We start from the raw sequence: 19819 nt of genomic DNA on the forward strand, positions 1-19819 counted from the left end.
TTTTTAACACCACGCAGTCTGGTTTCATGACTCTGAAGCACTTAGACTCGATTTACCCACAACACTGTCTACGAAACCTGAGCTTTTTTCTTCTTCGATTTATTATGACATGAAGCCAAGTGAGAAGAAACAGGTTGGGGCCTCACTTAACAAGGGCCTGTGCTACCTTTCTCTACATCAAGAAGATCATGAAAACACCATCAAACCATAAGCCAACGCGCACCGCTTTAAATGGCTATTTTAACAACGATACACAATGAAAACTGGTTGTAATTTAAAGACTCCCTATCGTTGCCACCTCGGTATTCCTACAGGTGAGGGCAAGACAGAGACAGAAGCGAACTTCATTTTAAAAATTTAAATACTTGCTATACTTGACTACATATTTAGAAATGTTCTACAACTGCTCAGTAAGACATTTTATAACAATTAAAATAACAATGCTATAAGTAAAATAGCAATTAAGGATGTACTCTTACAGAAGAAAATGATAAAAATTTTAAACTTAAAAACAGAACTTAATGTTTTTAGTGTTACAAGTTTATTGAATTCATAAAAAGAATTTATCTTGGATTCCTTTAAATAAAAAACATCTGTATGTGGTTAAGTATCTCGATGCCAATCATTTACTTATGCTTAGGGGCAGAAAAACTGGGGTGCAGGCAAACTTGAAAATTACTGTGAACCAATGCCAAACCGAAATCAATCAGAAACTAAGCCAAACATTGGAAAGTGTATCTCTAGTTATTAGGCAATAATACTTAATTTCTAAAATAGAATTTAAAATGGAGCTTTTGAAGAAATTTGAAATTTGTCAGTTTAGTTGCATTGATTGAATAAAGTTAATGACAGGTATCTCTTGAAAATTACAAGTCCAGGGACTTTAAAAAATTATAAAATTTCTGTCTCCTTTCTTTATTAGCACAATTAATTATGGCTTTTACTTAGTGTGCAGAAGTCAAATAAACAACTCAGAATTTCATCAAATTAAAAACAAGAATTATATCAGAAATCTGAAACCCAAGGGAAAAAAGATAATATAACTAATCGTGAACAAGTGACCGCCCGTGCTAGTTGAAGGGTCTGAAAAATTCCTGAAGTTCCTTCTTCGAGTAACATTCCTTTTGGGCTCTACGCTAGTAGTAGAACTTTCAGCAGAAGGCGGTCCATCAACAGGCCTTGCAGGAACAAAGCCGAGGAAAGAACTCTTGTGCTGTTTCTCCAGCTGCAGTTTAGTGTTCATCTCTGCCAGCCTCTCATTAGCCCTGCGGGGATTGCAAAACACACATTTCATTCATTTTCTCCCTAAGTGATGTGTATTTTTAAAGTTGCTGTAATAGTAAACAGATTGCCCCATTAAACTGTGTTTTGACACCAAAAAATACATCAGCGCAGACCTACTGTAAACAATTACAGTTTAAAACTGTCCTAAAGAAGGATGTATGGGCCTGGGGGGGCCGTTAACTAACAAGTACTTCAAAGTGGGGAGAGTCAGAGATGGAGACGCCCCCACAGAGGATTCCCGCTGCCTTCTGCACTGGCTGCATCTAGACATACTCACCCTCAGTAAACCAGTTTAGAAATAAAAAATAAACCATCCCTCAAAGCCACTTTCAAGCATTTGCTTTCACCCCCCTTATATACACATTTCACTCATTACCTGGGAGAAATTAAGCATGTAGCACTGAGGAACAGTTTAGAGCCACCACCTCTAGGGGGGCACCAGGTGGCACAGTCCACGGTGGGAAAGAACTACGACAGCGCCAGGGGCAATTTCAAGTGTCCCCCAATTTCCCAAAGCTCACTTTGTTACTTTGCTTTTACCAGAGGCCTACATCAACACCTGTTTTCCATAACTAAAAAAATCTCAAGCGCATTTTCAGTTTTATGAAAAAAAAGCAAAAAGCCAGAATAGCACTGGGTGCTTCTTTTAGCCCAAGCCATCAGAGGGGCAACGAGCACCACAAGCAGTGAGAGGGGCCCCACCGAGCTCCTTCCCCAGAACCACACTCAGTATCCTGGCATCACGCCGCCACAGCTTTGGACTGTGTCTGTGAGCACCTGTGCTTTATGCATATTTCTTTTATGCACCCACCAGCAAGATGTGTCCTAAGGTAACTGCCTCTTTGCTTTACACCGACAACTTTCATAGAAACACTCTACTTTTGGATAGCGGGGAGACCTGTAGCTTATAACACTGTTATCCAGGCACCGGAGGTGGGCTCTGCCCTTTCTGTCTTCCACACACCCCCTCGGGCAGGCCACCATATTCTTTTTAGCCACTTTGTGAACCACTATACTGCCCTTCACCCCATGTTAATTTCCCCCTTTCCCAAGCATGCCTTTACGTAGCGGAGACAAACTTAGAAGGATACAGTACTTCGTCTCACGGTGCCCACTAGTGGTGACACCAAATATCACAATCAAGAAAGTAAATTCACCAAACACCAGAATGGGGCCCCTTGGCTTTAAGTTGTACTCTTCCAAAACACAGTTAATTTTAAACTCATTAACATTTCTATTTCTGGGAATTCCAGCTAGAAATTTTGTGATAATATGGCTGTCTAAATTACAAAGTTTGCAAAACCCCTAGCTTAAAGACTAGATCAGGTTAAATATATGCAAATACAAAAAATAAAGTCATGTAAAAGCAACAAAAGGCAGTGAGATGCAAACTGCCCTGGACTGACATTTTAAGGAGAGTTCATTTACTAACACCATTTCCCAAAATTACACTATCTAGTTAGCTCTCACTTGCTACTCACCTCATGCACTTGGCTCAATAAAAATTATGCCTAAGAGGCAAATTAATGACCTAAATTATTTTCTATAATGCTACGTTTTCACTTACGAGTTTAGTTGACTTGCCAATGACATTCTATTTTCTAGCTCTTCCAGGTACAGTTGTCTGTATTTTTCCAATTCTTTTTCATTAGAAAAGTAAAACTTTTCAGTTCAGTTTCCAGATCTTTAACTTTGTATTCCATTTGACTTACTGAAGCACATTTATACTCTCTTAATGAGTTTTCTTGAGATGCTGCTTTTGCCTAGAGCAAATTAAAAGGATACAATTTTAAAAATACTTATAACCTGAGTAATTACACTATATTTGTTCCTTTTAGTTTTGAGTCAGTGATTCAGAGAGCAATTTTAAGTGTGAAGAAAAGCTGAACTTTAAAATACTTATCATCAATGTCAAGTGAATTAAAGCTGAATTGTGAAATTAAAGTTGAATCACTCTTATATTAGTACTCGTGTAATGTGATAGTTTAAAGAATAATAGGATCAATTTAAAATTTTAAAAATTGAACAATACAACCTAAGAGTAATCCAAGAGTGTGGCACAGTATTTCCATTACAATATATTCTTTTCCTCCTAGTAGTCTTGATTTACACCAATCGGCCTTAAAATGATTCTCTAGTGACATTGTTCTGGAAGATCTAGAATCTAATGATAGTAATGATGGAAACTGATTTAAAGGGAGTAACAAATGCGGCCATCCTTCCAGAAATCTACAAAACAAACTGCTATATGGGAAGCAGAGGGAACACATAAAATGTACACATCCGAAATCTAATTCTCAGCAAAGTGAGTTAGAGCACGTTACAGATCAACGCTTCACCTGTACAAACTGGCTGATTTCTTTCAATTTTTCTGCTACATCCTGTCTTGCTCTCGCTTCAGTCTCCCGGTTGTACTGCATGACTTGACTGAGTTCTTTCCATTTTTCTGCTACATCCCGTCTTGCTCGCTCTTCAGTCTCCCGTTTGTACTGCTCTACTGGACTGCGTTCCACTGTGTTCATTTCTAGGTGACGTCTGAGGTTTACTACTTCTTCTTCCAACTTCTTCTTCTCCTCTAGTGTGTCACATTTCTTTTACAATTCTTTCATAGATAATAACTCCTTTAGAAAAAGTTGAGTTTCTGCACTCAGATGGAGAAGTACTGAAGATGTAGATTCCACTTTTGTTGGAGGATCAGCATTCTGCATGAAGAAGATAACACTGATTGGTAATGAGGTTAGCAGACCAAGAACAGCCTAACTCTAACCCAGCATCAAAGGTTGAAATAAATTCAGTTACAATAAAATGGTATCTGCCTTGTGGAATGGAGAAACTCAAATTACCCAGAAAATCAAGAAAGAAGTTCAAACCACCAAGAGTCACGAAAATATACTGTTCACTGTCGTCATCTTTGTTATACATTTGTGCTAGATTTTACACTCTTATTTTTCTGTAATTGTTTCATGTCTTTCCTACATAAAAAGGTGACTATAAGGCACCTCTTAGTGGAAAGTCTCTTACCCCTTCCTCCCCCAAGTCTTAACTCTCCATGGTTTTTAATTTTAGGGAGATCATATTGAGTTACTTAGGGCTGAATTACTAAATGTCTCCCAAAAGAAGACTGTGGAAAAAAATGCAATTAATACATCTCACAAAGATGGGTTCTAATGCCATAAGCCTTTCTCTGAACTACAAATATTTTATGCTAGTTTGAATTGCATTCCAAGGAGCAATGAATCATTCGCAGGGTTATGGAGAAATCCATCTCCAACTGTAGTGGTTTAGTAAGGTGATCCATACATTTTTCTAAACAAACAAACAAACAAACAAACAAAAAAGCCTTAATTCTTGTAATCCTTTGTGGCTCTCTGCAAAACAAGAGAACATACTCAACAAAAACAAAACATCTTGCTGGAATTTCAGTGACACGGACTTGGGAAGAACCACTTTCCTTCAGATAGAAGGATTATTTGCTAAGACAAGGCAGGCGGAGGTGGTGGTTGTAAAACATCTCTACAAATTCCTTGACACTTCCCCTATGAAATTCCCTCCCCTGAAGTATGTACTGGCCTCAGTCAACTGGTTTCTAGGGGACAGAATGTGGGGCACTGCTGTGTGATTTCTAAGGCTAAATCGCTTCTGACATTCACTCCGTAGGGATGCTCACCCTTAGAACCCAGCCACCATGTTGTGAAGCCGAGGCCACCTACTGAGTCTTTGTACATGCAGCTGTCCCAGCTGATGACCCCAGGGAGTGTCCTTAACCAAAGCCAGTTCCAACTTCCAGATGTGAGCAGGAACAAGCCTTTAGATTATTCTAGTGCCCGCTTGATGCCAAGTGGAGAAGAAATGAGCTGGCTCCACTGAGCCTTGTCTAAACACGGGTTTGTGAACCAAGCAAATGCTGTTTTGAGTCACCAGGCTTTGAGGCAGTTTATTATATAAATTATTAGCAATAAATAACTGGCACAGATATTGATATTAAAAATGGGGCACAGCCATTAAAAAAGAACCCAAAATGTGGGGATGCCTTTGAACCTGGAGGTAGGTGAAACCTGAACAGATGTAGAGAAGAGTAAGAGTGAAAATCCAAAGTGTCCACGAGACTGTTAGTGGAAGCCTGAGGGCCCTTGAAGGGCTGAGAGTGAAGGCTTCTAGGCCAGGGAAGAAAATGACACTGAAGCCGGAGGAAACAGGACTCTTGCTACCTAACAGCTGAAAGTAAAATTGACCAGAGAAATAAGCTAAAACAAACAAAAAGATTATTAAATATAAAGGAACTAGGACTCACTGGGTTCAAGTATCTGTATCCTATTTAAAGCATCTCCATGTGCCCAACTGTCACATAATGCGTAAGCAGAGAAATGGCTTCTGGGCTAAGACCAAATCTAGGGTGCTGCCAGGAAAACAGTCTAAAGATGAAGCCAAGACTTTGTTAAGACCTTGGAAAGATTTAAGGTGCTGCCTCAAATTCCTTTAAAGATCTTAAAAGCATAAGAATTTTAAAGGCATTGTCCCACAACAACTTCACAGAAAGCCCAAGGTGAAGACTTTATCTCAAAAAGACGTGAGAGTAGCTTTTCCAATGGCATGAACCCCAGTAAAATTCACAGGAAACTCAGTTTTAAGGAGAACTGTGGTAGCAAAAACACTGCTTGCTAGCTTGGACTGAAAGAGACAGACAGTGCAAAACGGGAAGAGGCCTTTGGGTTTTTCTTAGAAGGTCTACGAGGAGGAAGCTGGCTTGAGAGAACTACTCAGCTGCAAACACAGGCCACTGCTCATGAAAGGGACAGAACAAAGAGCTCAGAGAGGGCAGCGAAGGAGAACCCCTCCCAGGGTTGGGACTAAGTCCTAATCAAAGACCGAGCATCAGGCTGCGTTTCAGAACTGCTACGGGCCAGTGTGCCTCCCATCTTCCATCTGTGAGTGAGGGAGTCCTTAGCAGTTCAGCAGAATGTCGGGTGTGTGGCGGTAAATAACCCGTGTCTCCTTATCCTCAAGCCTCAGCACTGAGAGGAGTGTACCCAAGAGGCTGTACTCCAGAAACCACGCCCAGGAACCTCACCCCACCTGAATCTGGTGAAGATGGTAAAGTCAGACCCTGGACTGGAGCCTGAGCCTAACACCACAGCGACCGAGACCTGCTGGGGGACTGAGTGGGGATAAGTGTATTTCTCATATGGAAGCAGTAAGAAAACATTGTGGCTAATGAGTAATTATGCTGGTTTTTGAATGTCTCCATAAATTTTCAAAATTAGTTCCATAAAAAAGGTAGACTATGGGCCAACCTTAAGTGCCCTGCTCCTAAAGAACAGCAAACGGTGAAAGGGGCACCGAGTGAACTGCAGGGCAGGTTTGAAAAGGCAGTTCAGCTTCTGCCTCGCTCTTAACCCTGGAACCCAGGCTCATGAGGGCAAGCTCAGGCCACAAAGACAGCTTAGGTGTTCCAGGGGAGGTGGTCCACCTGCCTGCCCCACCAAAGCCACAGCCCACCACCAACATCAACCACCAGACATCAATGGATGAACCTTCAAGCGATTCCAGCCCCCGCCTTCCAGCTGCCCCACCTGAAGCTGAGAGGAACAGGGACCGGCTGTCTTGGCCACACTTTTCCTAAGCGCAGGTTGTGAACAAAATAAATGCCTATTTAAGCCACTGAACTTTGGGGAGTTTGTTAAGCAAAAACAGATAAACAGAAAAGTGGGTGAAAAAAGATAATAAGAAATGTAACTTGAATATAGGAGAAATTGGTCTCCTATAAAGTGGAAAGTAACAGATGTTGAGATTAACTTATTAATGACAAAGTGCTGATGAGAAGTAGCAGATAGCTGAAAGAAAGACCTAAGAACTAGTGAGAAGGAAGGTACTTCAGAGTTCCCTCCAATTACAGCTTCTTACACATAGGCATGTATTTCACAGTTTCCCCTCAACTTTGAGGATAAGGAAGACAGGTAAGCAAGGAGACATAGGATTTGAAGTCTAATAACTGAAGAACAACCAGAAATAGTTTACCAAAATCAGCCTTTTTACCTCATTTCAATTAACTGATCTTCTAAGAGACAGGCAGCTTTGAGAACTTATTAATCTAGCACTCACTCTTCATTTTCCTTTCCTCAGAGAGAAAATAAAATATTATGGAACCATAAATGTAGTGTCCTTTGGCAGTATTTAAATTAAATACAATTTTTTCTTTACCTTACTTAAAAGCTTGTTGGTAAGGGAAGGTAAGACTGTCTCAGCTTTATGTTGTAGCACAATGCTTCTGCATATCACACAGACTGGCTTTGAACTTTTGAAATTCAAATTACTGATCTGTTATCTGTTTCTGACAAACTGATTGAATATTATCTAGTATTTAACAGCTGTACTCTTAAAAATTTTCCTTGGATGGGATGAAATATTTATTTCATTAATTACGCATTAAGCTATAGAACACAGCTAGGCATCTCTCTTTTTAAGTAAAAGGAGGTAGACACAGGGAGCTGAGAATGCAGGATCTACACCAAGAACAAGATCGGCACCAGTGTTACACACACGAACCAAGCCAAAAGAGGACTTCATCATGAACCGTGAGATGATGGATTACAGAGGCTTCCAAAGAGGAAGGTTGAATTAATCTTCTCCACGCTTAATCTATTGCCTCTAGATAGTGAAATCTATGGACGAGTCTATGAATTATAATGAGTGCAACATAATGAAGTATATTGCAGGCTAAGTCAGCAGATCCCGTGACCATGATTTGATGGAAACTGGAGTGAATTGGGAGGCACTGGGTGAGAAACTAAAGGTCTGAATGGGGGGAGGAATGGACTTCATCTTTGAAAGCCTACTTTCTGTCATGTCACAGAGTCAGCAAGGCATAAGCTGGCCACAGGCCCCTTCAGGAAGCAGCAAATCTCCACAGAAGTAGTTACAGACATCCCACGACACTGACTTTTTATCACTATGTAAAACAACTGGTAATACGCAAGATGACTCGGAAACAGTTCTCATAACGTATGAATTGGTACTGGCATAGGACAGACATAGATGAATGCATCACCACTGAGAATCTAAAACAAACCCTCACATTTACGGTCAATTGATTTTCAATACTAGTGTCAAATAACTGAATGAGACAATAATAGTCTTTCCAACAAATGGTACTGGGACAACTGGATATCCACATGCAAAAGAACAAAATTCGACCTCTACCTCATACAATATATATAAAACTAACTCAAAATGAAAGAGCTGAAACTACAAAATTCTTAGAAGAGAACACAGGTGTGTGTCTTCATGACTGGACCTGGCACTTGTTTCTTAGGTAGGACAGTAAAAGACAGAAGTAGACTAACTGAACTTCATCAATGTTAAAAGCTTCTACTCTTCAAAAGACAACATCAAGAAGGTAAGAAGGCAAGCTGCTGAGCAGGAGAAAACACCTGAAAATCCTACATCTGATCAAAGACTTGCACCAAGGATACAAAAAGAACTCTTACAATTCAATCATAAAAAGACAATCCAATTCTAAAATGGGCAAAAACCTGAACAGACAGGTCTTCAAAGAAGATACACAAATGGATAAGCACATGAAAAGATCCCCAACATTCTCAGTCATCAGAAAAATGCAAACCAAAACCACAATGAGATGCCAGTTCACACCTACCAGGAGAGCTAATGACCAGTGCTGACAGAAATGCATAGAAATTGGGAGAATTACACACTTTGGATAAAAATGTTAAATGGTGCACCCACTCTGGAAAACAGTATGGCAGCTCCTCAAAAGGTAAAACACAGTTACCATATGACCCATATGACAGCATTTCCATTCTTAAGTCTATTCCCCAAAGAAATGAAAACATGTTTACACCAAAACTTGCACAGAAATGTTCACAGCAGCATTATTAACAAGAGCCAAAAAGCAGAGGCAACCCAAAGGTCCATCAACTGGTGGATGGATAAACGGTTTAGCCCCACAACCGAGTACTGTTCGACAATAAACAGAAATGGAAATACTGACAAACGCTGTAACGTGGATGAACCTTGAAGACGTTTTGTCAAATGAAAAAAGCTAATCATGAAGGACTACACAGCATGTGATTCCACTCATGTGAAACACCCAGAACAGGCACATCTGTAGAGACACAAGTCAGCCTGGTGGCTGCCGGGGGCTGATGGGGACGGGGGGCTGGGGGTGATGGCCAAGGGATGCAGGCTTTCTTTTTGGGGTGATGGGAATGTTCTAAAATTGATTGTGGTGACAGCTGCACATCTCTGAATATACTAGGAGAGACTAACTATGCATCCTAAGTGGGTGAATTACACGATACGTGAATTTTATTTTTATTTTTATTTTTTTTTTTGGTGGAGGGAAGCAATTAGGTTTTACTTATTTATTTTTAGAGGAGGTACAGAGGATCGAACCCAGGACCTTGTGTACGCTAAGCATGCACTCTACCACTTGAGTTATGCAATCCCCGCTATCATATGTGAATTATATCTCAATAAATTTAAAAAAAATCTAAAAGCAGGATCTAGACAATTTTCTTAATTCTCTATTTTGGGTGTACATTCATGATCTGAACTTCTCCATGCTTTGACAACATACGTAAAATGAAGAGAAAATGAAGGCGATACCTAACTCCAACTGGTTTGTATAATGACCTTTCTGCACAAGTTACTCTGAAATCCATGAAATAAATACACACAGATTCTATATCCGTTCACAAAAGTGAAGATGCGACATGACAATTTTCTGGAACATGCCATGAAACATTATCTTCTGATTTTATCTAGCTTGCCTTATTGTGGTGAGAGATCACTAAAAAATACTGTTTAATAGGAAAAAAAGTTAACTTCCGTGAGGAAAGATGTGTAACTCTCAAATTCTCTAAGGGTAAATATTATAAGAAAACAACATATAAAGAAATGGCAGAATGAAAGTCAAAGTTTAAGAAAAAAGTACATCATAAAGGTAATAAAAGTGTAATTATAATGAAGATACAAAAGAAAGCTGTCCCTGAAAAGCTAGTGTCCTGCAACACTCTGCGCTGCACATTCACGGCTGACGTGCTTAATTTCATACATACTGGGCTCGCAGCTTGATGTGATTTCCTCTCTGAATCCTGTCTCTCATTTTCTGAATTAGTCTGATGATGTGCTGTCACCTCCAGGGAAGCTTCCAACATGGACACTTTCTTTTGGGTGTCAGTCAGCTCTTGTTGAAGCTGTCTCATACAGGCCTAAAGAGATAACTCTGTTACTGATTTTTAAGTCACCTTATCATTAAGTTACATTAATAATATGTAACTCCAACATATGGACTTTGAGAACTATCCCCACAGACATCAATTCACCTTCTTTTCCTCATAGGTACACATTCCTGTTTACCCAATTTCATTAAAGACACAGAAGGCATGACCCTCCTGCCTTATTGACAGTAAGTTAACTTAGACAATGGATGCAGCCCCACCAGCCATTCCCTGCCCCTCCCAGGAAATGGCCAAGCTTTACCCCCACTGAAGTCTCAAACAGAAACAGGTGTGTGGGTGGGATGAGTGGTGGTAAGTTCCACACTGTGGAACATTCTCCCTCTTTCTCATTAGAGGCTTAAGTTCAGAGTTCTTCACATATTCAATCTGGTGTTTAAATTCTTCCAATAGACTCCTATCTCACAATAAAAATGAGGTTATTCCAATGGCCTTTGGGGACCTGAGACAACCTGGCATCCCTTGCCTCCTGGACTGCAGGTCCTACAGCTCCCCCACCCCTCCCACTCATTCCCTTCCTGCCACTCAAGACTCTGGCTGCTCCTCCTCAGTCTGAAAAGGGGACCCCAATGCCAAACTCGTACACCACAGAGCGCTCCAGTCCCTCTGGACTGGACAAACTTAGATCCAAATGACTAACTGAGCCTTGAAATGAGAATTGTGAGCACATTATTTGAAAAAATATTCAAAGTAAATTATAAATAGAACAGGGGAGACTAAGTCAAACACAGTTTGGCTAAAATTTACATTTGTCCCAAATTATGACTGAATGAAAAGTAGATGCCTTTAAGGAGTGGAGGTCATGACAATGCATGATTTGAGATGCAAATATCTCTAAATTTAATTCCAATTGACATGAATAAAAATAAAATATCAACTAAAAATATATGAAAAGCAACTGAATGAAAAGTACTGCAAGATACAGCATTTACACATCAGTTCATCTGGGAAATCTGGATTTGACTGTCAAGGTAATCCACACAATTGAATCTTTTCTCTTTTTTTTTATTTGTTCACACAATTGAATCTTAATTTCAAAATACTCATTTTAGGTCTGAGCATTTCATTTATCTGCTTCATCACGATACTAAAATGTGGTGACAGAACGATTAAAATGACTTGGGCACTATAAGAGTAAATTACTAAGACCTGTCTGTACCTATCAACAACTTACAGCTTAATCTCTTAGAAGTTCAGGTGACACGGCATCTTTACTCAAAGTAAAGCACCTCTCAGGTCTAATTTTTGTTTGCTGGATACAAGATATGCTTTCAGGCTGCTTTACAGTGTATATATTTATAGCGCACACATTTCTTATATTCAACTAGTTTCAACATTCAGCTTCCATCAGATACCACTTTGAATTTTCTTTGAGGAACTCTGAAAATTACTTCCCTTTCTGGGTACTTACTTTCATTTCTGCTCTGTCAGTTACATGCTGATACAGTCTGTCCTTTAAACATTTGTATTCATTGACTAATTCCCTGTTTCCTTCCTCCAGCATCAGAACTCGTTTGCTCATGGCTTCAAGTTTTCCCATGTGATCCAGAAACGGCTCTGGGATATTAAGTATTGTCTTTTTGCTTTTGGCCTTATTTTGAGCAACTTCCAGTTGCTGTCGAAGCAACATGTTTTCACTTTCTAGTTCACATACTCTCTCCTCCAAGAATGCCTGCTTTACAATGTATTTGTTGACTTTCCCTTGTTTTCTCTGAGACAACGATTCAGTTTCCTTCTTTGAACACTGGGCTTGGCCTCGGTCTCTATGCACACATTCTAATACCAACGTCGTTGGTCTAAAAGCATATCTCCTGGGATGGAGCTCAATTTCTTGGCCACGGAATTGACTTCCAGCTTCAGGAAGTTGCTGAGGAAGCACCTCGCTGTTATCTTCTGGGTCAGACAGCTCAAAATCCATTGTGTCCTGTAAGTGAAACCCCTCATCTCTTACTCTTTGAACTGTACTCAATAAACTGACATATCATAATTTCCTTTGAAGTGAAAGACTAATCTCTAAGTTTATACAACAAAAAGTTTGCAATAACTGGGTATCCAACTGGAAGAACTTAAGGTGGATACAAATCTCAAACTTTAAACAAGCAGAAATCCCCAAAAGTTCAAAAATTTAATTAAAGATACTGAATCCATGAAAGTAAAAAAGAAACCACAAAAGGATGTTTACGAAGCTCAGAACTGGGAAGGCCTTTCTTTCTCTGAAATACAGCAAACCCAAAAGGCTTAAAATAAGAAATGAATAAATCTGAAAACACTTAAAAATTATATCTAACATCTAACCTTTACAGCTACCCCCAAAGTAAGAGCCTTAGCTCTGTATATATTTGGACAGCTTAAATTTCCTAAAAATTTTTTTCCTGAAAATATTCCATGAATATTCTCCCTTTCTAACATTTTTAGACCGAATTATAAGAATTACATCTACAGATAAGTGATAAATCTAAGCACTGTACTAAGTACGTCTACAAACATCAGTTAACTCAGTTAGCTGTGACAATTCTGGAATAAAGGGTTAAAAACACAAGCAAGCTGCAGGGTTTCCCCCAGGGCTTCTGACTCTCTGACTCTTACACCAAACCAAAGCCACTTCTGTAGGATAAATATATAAACACAAGAGAACCTTCTATGTCCCTAATGGTGAATACACTAAAGGTAAAGAAGGTCAAATTTACAGAGCTCTTCTTACAAAATCAGGAGACTATTTGCTTCTGCAATAATTTTTATTTCTTCCTCATGGTGTTTATAACAGTGATGGATGTGAAATAGTAGGGAAATACAGTGAGCTGTTTTATTAAAAATAAAATACTGATCAATAAATTATCACTATAGATTATGGCATGTCTGTCACTATATTCAAAAGCTCCTTGTACTGAAATCAGATACCACATGGAGCAGAGTGTTACTTTTTATCACACGTAGGAGAATGACACCCAAACTACGCCAAACTACGGTTTCTGAACTGGCTATACTTTTTCCTCCTTACCATCAGTGGAAATGATAAAGTAACCTCTCCATTTGTCTATCAAAGGAGTCAGATCACTGCCAGAAACTAGAATGCCTACTGTTAGTAGCAACAGTTTTGAGATAATGGAAAGTTCATCAATTCCTACGGGAAATATGAACAGCCTCTCCTTGGATGAGGCCATTGTGAATGTCACTATGTCACTGTTGCAGGCAAATGGATTTGAATTCACAATATTGCTTTATCCAATGAACCAGAAATGAAACCCCCAGAAAATATATTTACATATATAGGCTTTTAAAACCCTCTATACTTTCTGTACCTATAGTATTGGTTTTTAAACTATCTAAGTATACAAATTCATACACACATACGTTTGAAAATGACTAAAGGAAATACCTCAGCATTCATTTTCTTATTAGTCTTTTCTGCCTCCTTTTGTTGGGAAAGATGATGGGCCAGGACTTCATCTTGTATTACTCTGGCATTCTGCTCTCGAGAAAGTTGTCTCTGAGCGTCATTTTGCTCTTCTAAAACCTGGAGACATATTTCATTAGGTTTTGGGTTTTATACCATGAAAAAAAGTCAAAAAAAGCGTAGGAGGAGAATCTTTAAAAAAAATTTTTTTAAACTGTTAAAAAGAAGTAGCCTTTTTAAACACAGGGATCTTTAATGCACATAAATAACTCAAATTCTAATATATATGACAGCTAAATTTATCACAGAGCAAAAACTCAAGGGATGTAGTATCATGAAAGAAAAAGGTTTTTTTTTTTTTTTAACACTTTTTAAATTGAGTTGTAGTCATTTTACAATGTTGTGTCAAATTCAAGTGTAGAGCACAATTTTTCAGTTGTACATGAACATATAAATATTCATTGTGACTTTTTTTTGTTGTGAGCTACCACAAGATCTTGTATACATTTCCCTGTGCTATATACAGTATAATCTTGTTTATCTATTCTGCATATGCCTGTCAGTATCTACAAATTTTGAAATCCCAGTGAAAGAAAATTTCTTTATAAGGCATTTAACCAATTCCATCACAATCTCAAGGCAATTCAGCCTGGATTTTAACTTCAAAAAGCCAAAATTAACTCATGGATTTGAATTAGACTTGTTACTTTGTTGAATGGACCAAAACTGTCAATCCTTATGTTAATAATTAAGCTCAATTTGACTTCCATTCCTTCATTCAGAAAAGACACAGAGCATCTATTAGATGCCAAGAACACCAAGAAATTAGTAAGTTAAGCTCTAACTGTCATAGTTCATATTTAGGATGAGATAACTCTTACTTGTTTTAAATGAAAATACAGATTAATTCAAAAGAATATTATAAAGAATATTGATGAAACAGTGTTAGAGATAAGAAATTTTCACGAAAGAGAAATTTACCTGATTTGCTTTATTCCATATGCTCTTCACTTTGCATTCTAGTGCTCGGGCAGTGATTTCAAGTTGTTGTTTCAGGTAAACTTGCTCATTGTATTGTTTCTCTTTTCTTTTCAAGTCATCCTTTGTTTTTTCATATAATATATAAGCATTTCTCTTCTTCTTTGTTTCTTGTTCTAATGTGAATCTGCAGTGAAATATGCTTACCTTAAAATTTATTTTGTTAGAAAATAAAAAGTTCATTTTATGATCTGGTTCTTCATATGCTGATTTATTACCCTAATGGAATTTCTATGTTCTCAATTTTTTTTTTCATTTCTAAGTCTCACATTTTAAATTCCTCACTTCAATCTCTTCATAATGATAGACTTATGTGTATATATATATATTTGAAAAGTAGCAATGAAAACACATAATGCTACTGAGTTTCAGTCAAGAGTAACTCTGGTCAATAGTGTAGGGAAGAAATTTTGCAATTATTCAGTAAGGTTTGAATTGAAAATTACCCTTTTTTCCCCACATAGTCATAAATTACTCCTTCATTAGGACAGAGGATTTAGTTATTAATTAAAAGAGAAGTTGCTATTTAGAAACAGGTTTATAAGTTCATGAGAAATAAAATTTCAACTTCATGAGATATTACAGGGACTCCTACATGATCTCCAGGGGAAGGTAACATCCGCAGACATCTTTTCCAGAACACAGACCCGGTAATTAGCATAATCCAAGGCGAGGCTGGGGAGTCTACTCCCTGATGCCCTACACTTTATGTTTCTTCTTTTGCAGCACTTTGAACTTACCTTGTTGAATATTATTTATTTAGTAAATCATTTTTAAATCCCTTTTGGTACAAGGCAGGATCCCTATTAAGTAATTAAGAAATTAAGAGTAATCCGTGCTTTCAGCATAGACCTTTGAACTAATCTTATCTCTGTATGAGAGAGATGCTGAAAAAACTAACCAGTAATAACTCTCCACTTTACTTTTTAGTCCAACCATTCATATGTTAAGAATCAAACTGCATAAATTATTTTTACAGTTTCTGCCTTGAGAAAAATGGTCATTTCATAATTCTGCAAGTGGGAATGTAAAGTAATATAAACTTTCTGGAGGACAATTGAGAGATAAGGATCAAAGATTTTTTTTTAAAGAAATATAGAATGTAGTGTGTGTGTGTGTGTGTGTGTGTGTGTGTGTGTGTGTGTGTGTGTATGGCTGTGTTATTTCCAAGAGTCTCATATTCCACAATATTAATGAAATTTTCTCCCCTGTAAAATCCCAAAAGGTAAGTTAGCAATTTTAAGACTTCTCCTACATACCTACAGTATTAAAGTAAATATAAAGAGTTCAAATATTTCTTTAAGACCAAGAAATTCAGTACCTCATACTGCAGAGCTCTCCTTCCCACTCCACATTTTGAAGCTTTAACTGTGATGTTTCTTCTCTTGTTTTCAACAGCTCTGTTTGTAGCCAGTTCACCTTATTTTCCATTTCTTTAATTTTTCCTCTAAGTAGTGCAGAGTCAGATTCTTTCAGTTCTATTGATCTGAATGAATGAACTGGATCCTGAATCTTCAATAACCTATCAGAATCTGCATTAGGAAGAAAACAAAAATAGAAACAAAATATATGAATAATTTTTGTGTACAAAGGACTGTGCATTTTCACATTCATTCATCCATATATTGAACAAATGGATATTGAGCATCTATAACATGGAAGACATTCTTCTAAGCTCTGCAGATATTAAAAGAATGACAAAGTAACATTATGAACATTATGCAAGTAAATCTGACAATTCAGATGAAGTGGGTAAAATTCCTTCAGAGAGAGAATTTACAAAACTCAATTAAGAAAGAACAAATAAGCTAAAAAGCCCTATATCTTAAAAACCAAAGCAGAAGTCCTATTTAAAGACCTTATGACAAAGAAAATCCCAGTCCCAATGGTTACACTGGTGAATTCTACCAAGTATTTTAGGAAAATTTAATACCAACTCTACACAAATTCTCCTCAAAAAACGAAGAGGAAGAAATATGTCCTCATTCTATAAAACTAACATTACCCTGAATCCAAAACCAGACAAAGATATTACAAGAAAGAAAACTAATGTCATGAAAATGGAGGTAAAAATTCTAAACAAAACATTAGCAAATTAAATCCAACAATACAGGAAAATTCATCACGACCAAGTGGGGTGTATCCCAAGAATGCAGGGCTGTTTTAACACGTAAAAATCAATGTTATTCATCATATTAACAAACTAAAAAAGAAACCATATGATCATGTCAGTGGATAAAAAGAGGCACCTGCCAAACCTCCATATCGATTCCTGATAAAAACTTCCAGCAAACTAGGAACCAAGGGAACGTCTTCACTATGACAAAGATCTGTGCTAACCCTACAGCTGACACCATATGCAATGGTGAGAAATGGAATGCTTTTCCCAGAAGGTGAGGAACCGGACAGGAATGGCTTCTCTTACTCCTTCTATTCAGCACTATACTGGAGCCAGTGCAATCAGGCAAAATGAAAAACCAAAAGACATCTAGATGGGAAATGAAGAGGTAAGACTGTGCTAATCAGCGGGGAATATGATTACATGGTGCGAGTCAGCTAACTCCAACCTGTGGGCCGGGTTGCTTGCTTTGGTAAATAAAGTTTTACTGAAATACAGCCACGTCCATTAACTTGTGTATTGTCTATGGCTACTCTTGTTGCAACAGTGACAGAGCTGACTAGCTGTGACAGAGAATGTATTTATTGGCTGCAAGTCTTAAACGTGAACTGTCTTTAGTAAAACAGTAGTTTAAAGAAGAAAAAGCTTGACCACCTTTGGTTATGTAGAAAATCTGAAAGAATCCATAAAAAGGCTACTAGAACTAATAAATGGGTTCAGTCAGGTTGGAGGGCACAGAGTCAGTATACAGAAATCAACAGTATTCCTCTCATCAGAAACTAAAATTTAAAATACATTATTTTAAAACAAACAAATAAATAAGAATACACTACTTATAACCGCACTGAAAAATAAGAAATACAGGTAAGCTCATAAAAGATGGAAAGACCCAGACACTAAAAACTCTAAAATATTACTGAGAAAATCAAGGAAGATCTAAACGGAGAAATAAACTTTGTTCGGGGTTAAAAATTCTGTATGGTTAAGAAGTCAGTTCTCCCCAAATTAATCTACAGATTCAACATAATCTACGTCTAATTTCCAGGACACTAGCAGCCTCTTTTTTTTTTTTTTTTTTTAACATTGACAAGCTGATTCTAAAATTCATGTGGAAAGAAGGGTAATAAAATGAAACAAGATGAAGCCAGAGGACTGTGGCCTTTAACTATGGAGCTGTGAGAAGCAGTAGCTGGATTTTAAGCAAGGGGGTAACAAAGATCTGAATTTTAAAAACTATCTAGTAATCATGGTTGCGGTGTAGACCAACGTTCCAGGAGGCGGACAGCACAGAAGAAAGTCCTGAGGTGATTTCAGTATTCTAGGAGGGAAGCAGTAATAACCTGACCATGGGTGAAGATGTAGGAGCAGCAGAGTCAACAGAAAGCACAGGGAGTGGGAACGGTCACAGCCCCTGGCTGGCAGCGCACAACACGTCTGCTTCTGCTTTGACACAAAGCAGGTTTCTGAGACGCAGCGGACTGTAACGTAGCCGTGCTCCCTGGGGCAGTACTAGGTGTGCACACGTTACCACGAGATACTTAAAAAGGCTGTGTAGTCATACGGGGGTCCTACCTTTACTGTCCGGGCCAAGTTCTTCGATTAGCCTCAGGGTATTCTTACAATTAGGGTAAAGCGACTTGCGATCCTCAGAAGCTGTTTCCGGTGACAGAGTTAAGTCATCGAGGTCGTCCACAGAATTAATCTGCTCTTTGACCTACAAATAAATAATGCTATTTCACAGTGTCTCCAACATAGTTATAAAATATGCTTAGTGTACAGAGGTGATAAATATCCATCTTTTTATGAGAGCAAAAACACAGACACTTCTCGAAAGAACTGACTTTTGTCAAAAGGCTAACTTTATCAATAGTGTTTCTAAATTATTTTTAAGTAAATGTCTCTACAACAAAGGAGGATTTTCTGTTTTTCCACTCTTTTATCATTTATGAATTATTTTTACCATAGGGAAATATTTTTATAAGTAGTATTTTACTATACCTTGTCCTTTTTAGTAGACATTTTCTTTGAAGACCTGAAAAAAGAAAAAAGCAATTCATTTAAGCCAAATACTAAATATTGAAAATACAAGAAATATGTAAATCTATTATTTTTTATATAAAATCTTTGCATTGATAATTAATTTTCAATAAAAGGGATTAAACAAACAGTGGAAACAGTAACATTAAAGGACAAAGAAAGTATGTCAATTATATTATTGACAAAGTATTAAATTTAAATCAAGGGGACAAGCAGAGGAAAAGGAAAAACATAACATTACTTGTATTATTTGGTAGGAAAAAATACACCAGGATTTTCTTCTTGTTGTCTTTTTCAATAAAAACTGGCTTTTATGGCAATAAAAGCTGTTTGGAAAGTATTACTGAAGTCCTTATATGAAAGAAACCCTTTTCTAATAACCATGGTATTAGCTTTTTTGAGGACTTACTATGTAACCGCTATGCATTAGTATTAACACTTTACATGTCTTAAAGACATTTTAATCCTCACAACAATCCTGGGAGGTAGGTAATACATTAGGTACTTTACCCAGGAAGAAAATGAGGCACAGAAAGGCTAAGTCATTTGTCGAAGCCCCTATGTCTGCCCAGAATTCCAACCCAGGCAATCTGGCTTCAATACTTGCATTTCACAATATGCTAAGAAAGTAATATTTATTTTTAAGTATTTTTAACTAATGTAGTAAATGAATCTCTATTATTATTCTATGTC

At 37.7% G+C, this 19819-nt stretch overlaps 1 protein-coding gene across 5 annotated transcripts in view; it reads right to left on the bottom strand.

Annotated features, from left to right (window-relative positions):
• Nucleotides 1–518: 518 nt before the first annotated feature.
• Nucleotides 519–19819, bottom strand: part of LOC141573913 (ankyrin repeat domain-containing protein 26-like) — a 64305-nt gene continuing 45004 nt past the window's right edge. For 3 of the 5 annotated variants that reach the window (XM_074346321.1, XM_074346320.1, XM_074346318.1), the window contains exons 22-31: nucleotides 19088–19121; nucleotides 18662–18803; nucleotides 16292–16502; nucleotides 14914–15097; nucleotides 13915–14052; nucleotides 11950–12462; nucleotides 10359–10511; nucleotides 3624–3986; nucleotides 2852–3047; nucleotides 519–1265 (exon numbers count right to left, since the gene is read on the bottom strand). In XM_074346321.1, the coding sequence (XP_074202422.1) occupies nucleotides 3879–3986; nucleotides 10359–10511; nucleotides 11950–12462; nucleotides 13915–14052; nucleotides 14914–15097; nucleotides 16292–16502; nucleotides 18662–18803; nucleotides 19088–19121 (1483 nt within the window). In that variant the 3' untranslated portion in view covers nucleotides 519–1265; nucleotides 2852–3047; nucleotides 3624–3878. Of the gene's footprint in view, nucleotides 1266–2851; nucleotides 3048–3622; nucleotides 3987–10358; nucleotides 10512–11949; nucleotides 12463–13914; nucleotides 14053–14913; nucleotides 15098–16291; nucleotides 16503–18661; nucleotides 18804–19087; nucleotides 19122–19819 lie in introns of those variants that run through there. The other 2 variants (XM_074346322.1, XM_074346319.1) reach the window with 2 other exon arrangements.

Source organism: Camelus bactrianus, chromosome 18, assembly GCF_048773025.1.
Source record: "Camelus bactrianus isolate YW-2024 breed Bactrian camel chromosome 18, ASM4877302v1, whole genome shotgun sequence".
NCBI lineage: Eukaryota > Metazoa > Chordata > Mammalia > Artiodactyla > Camelidae > Camelus > Camelus bactrianus.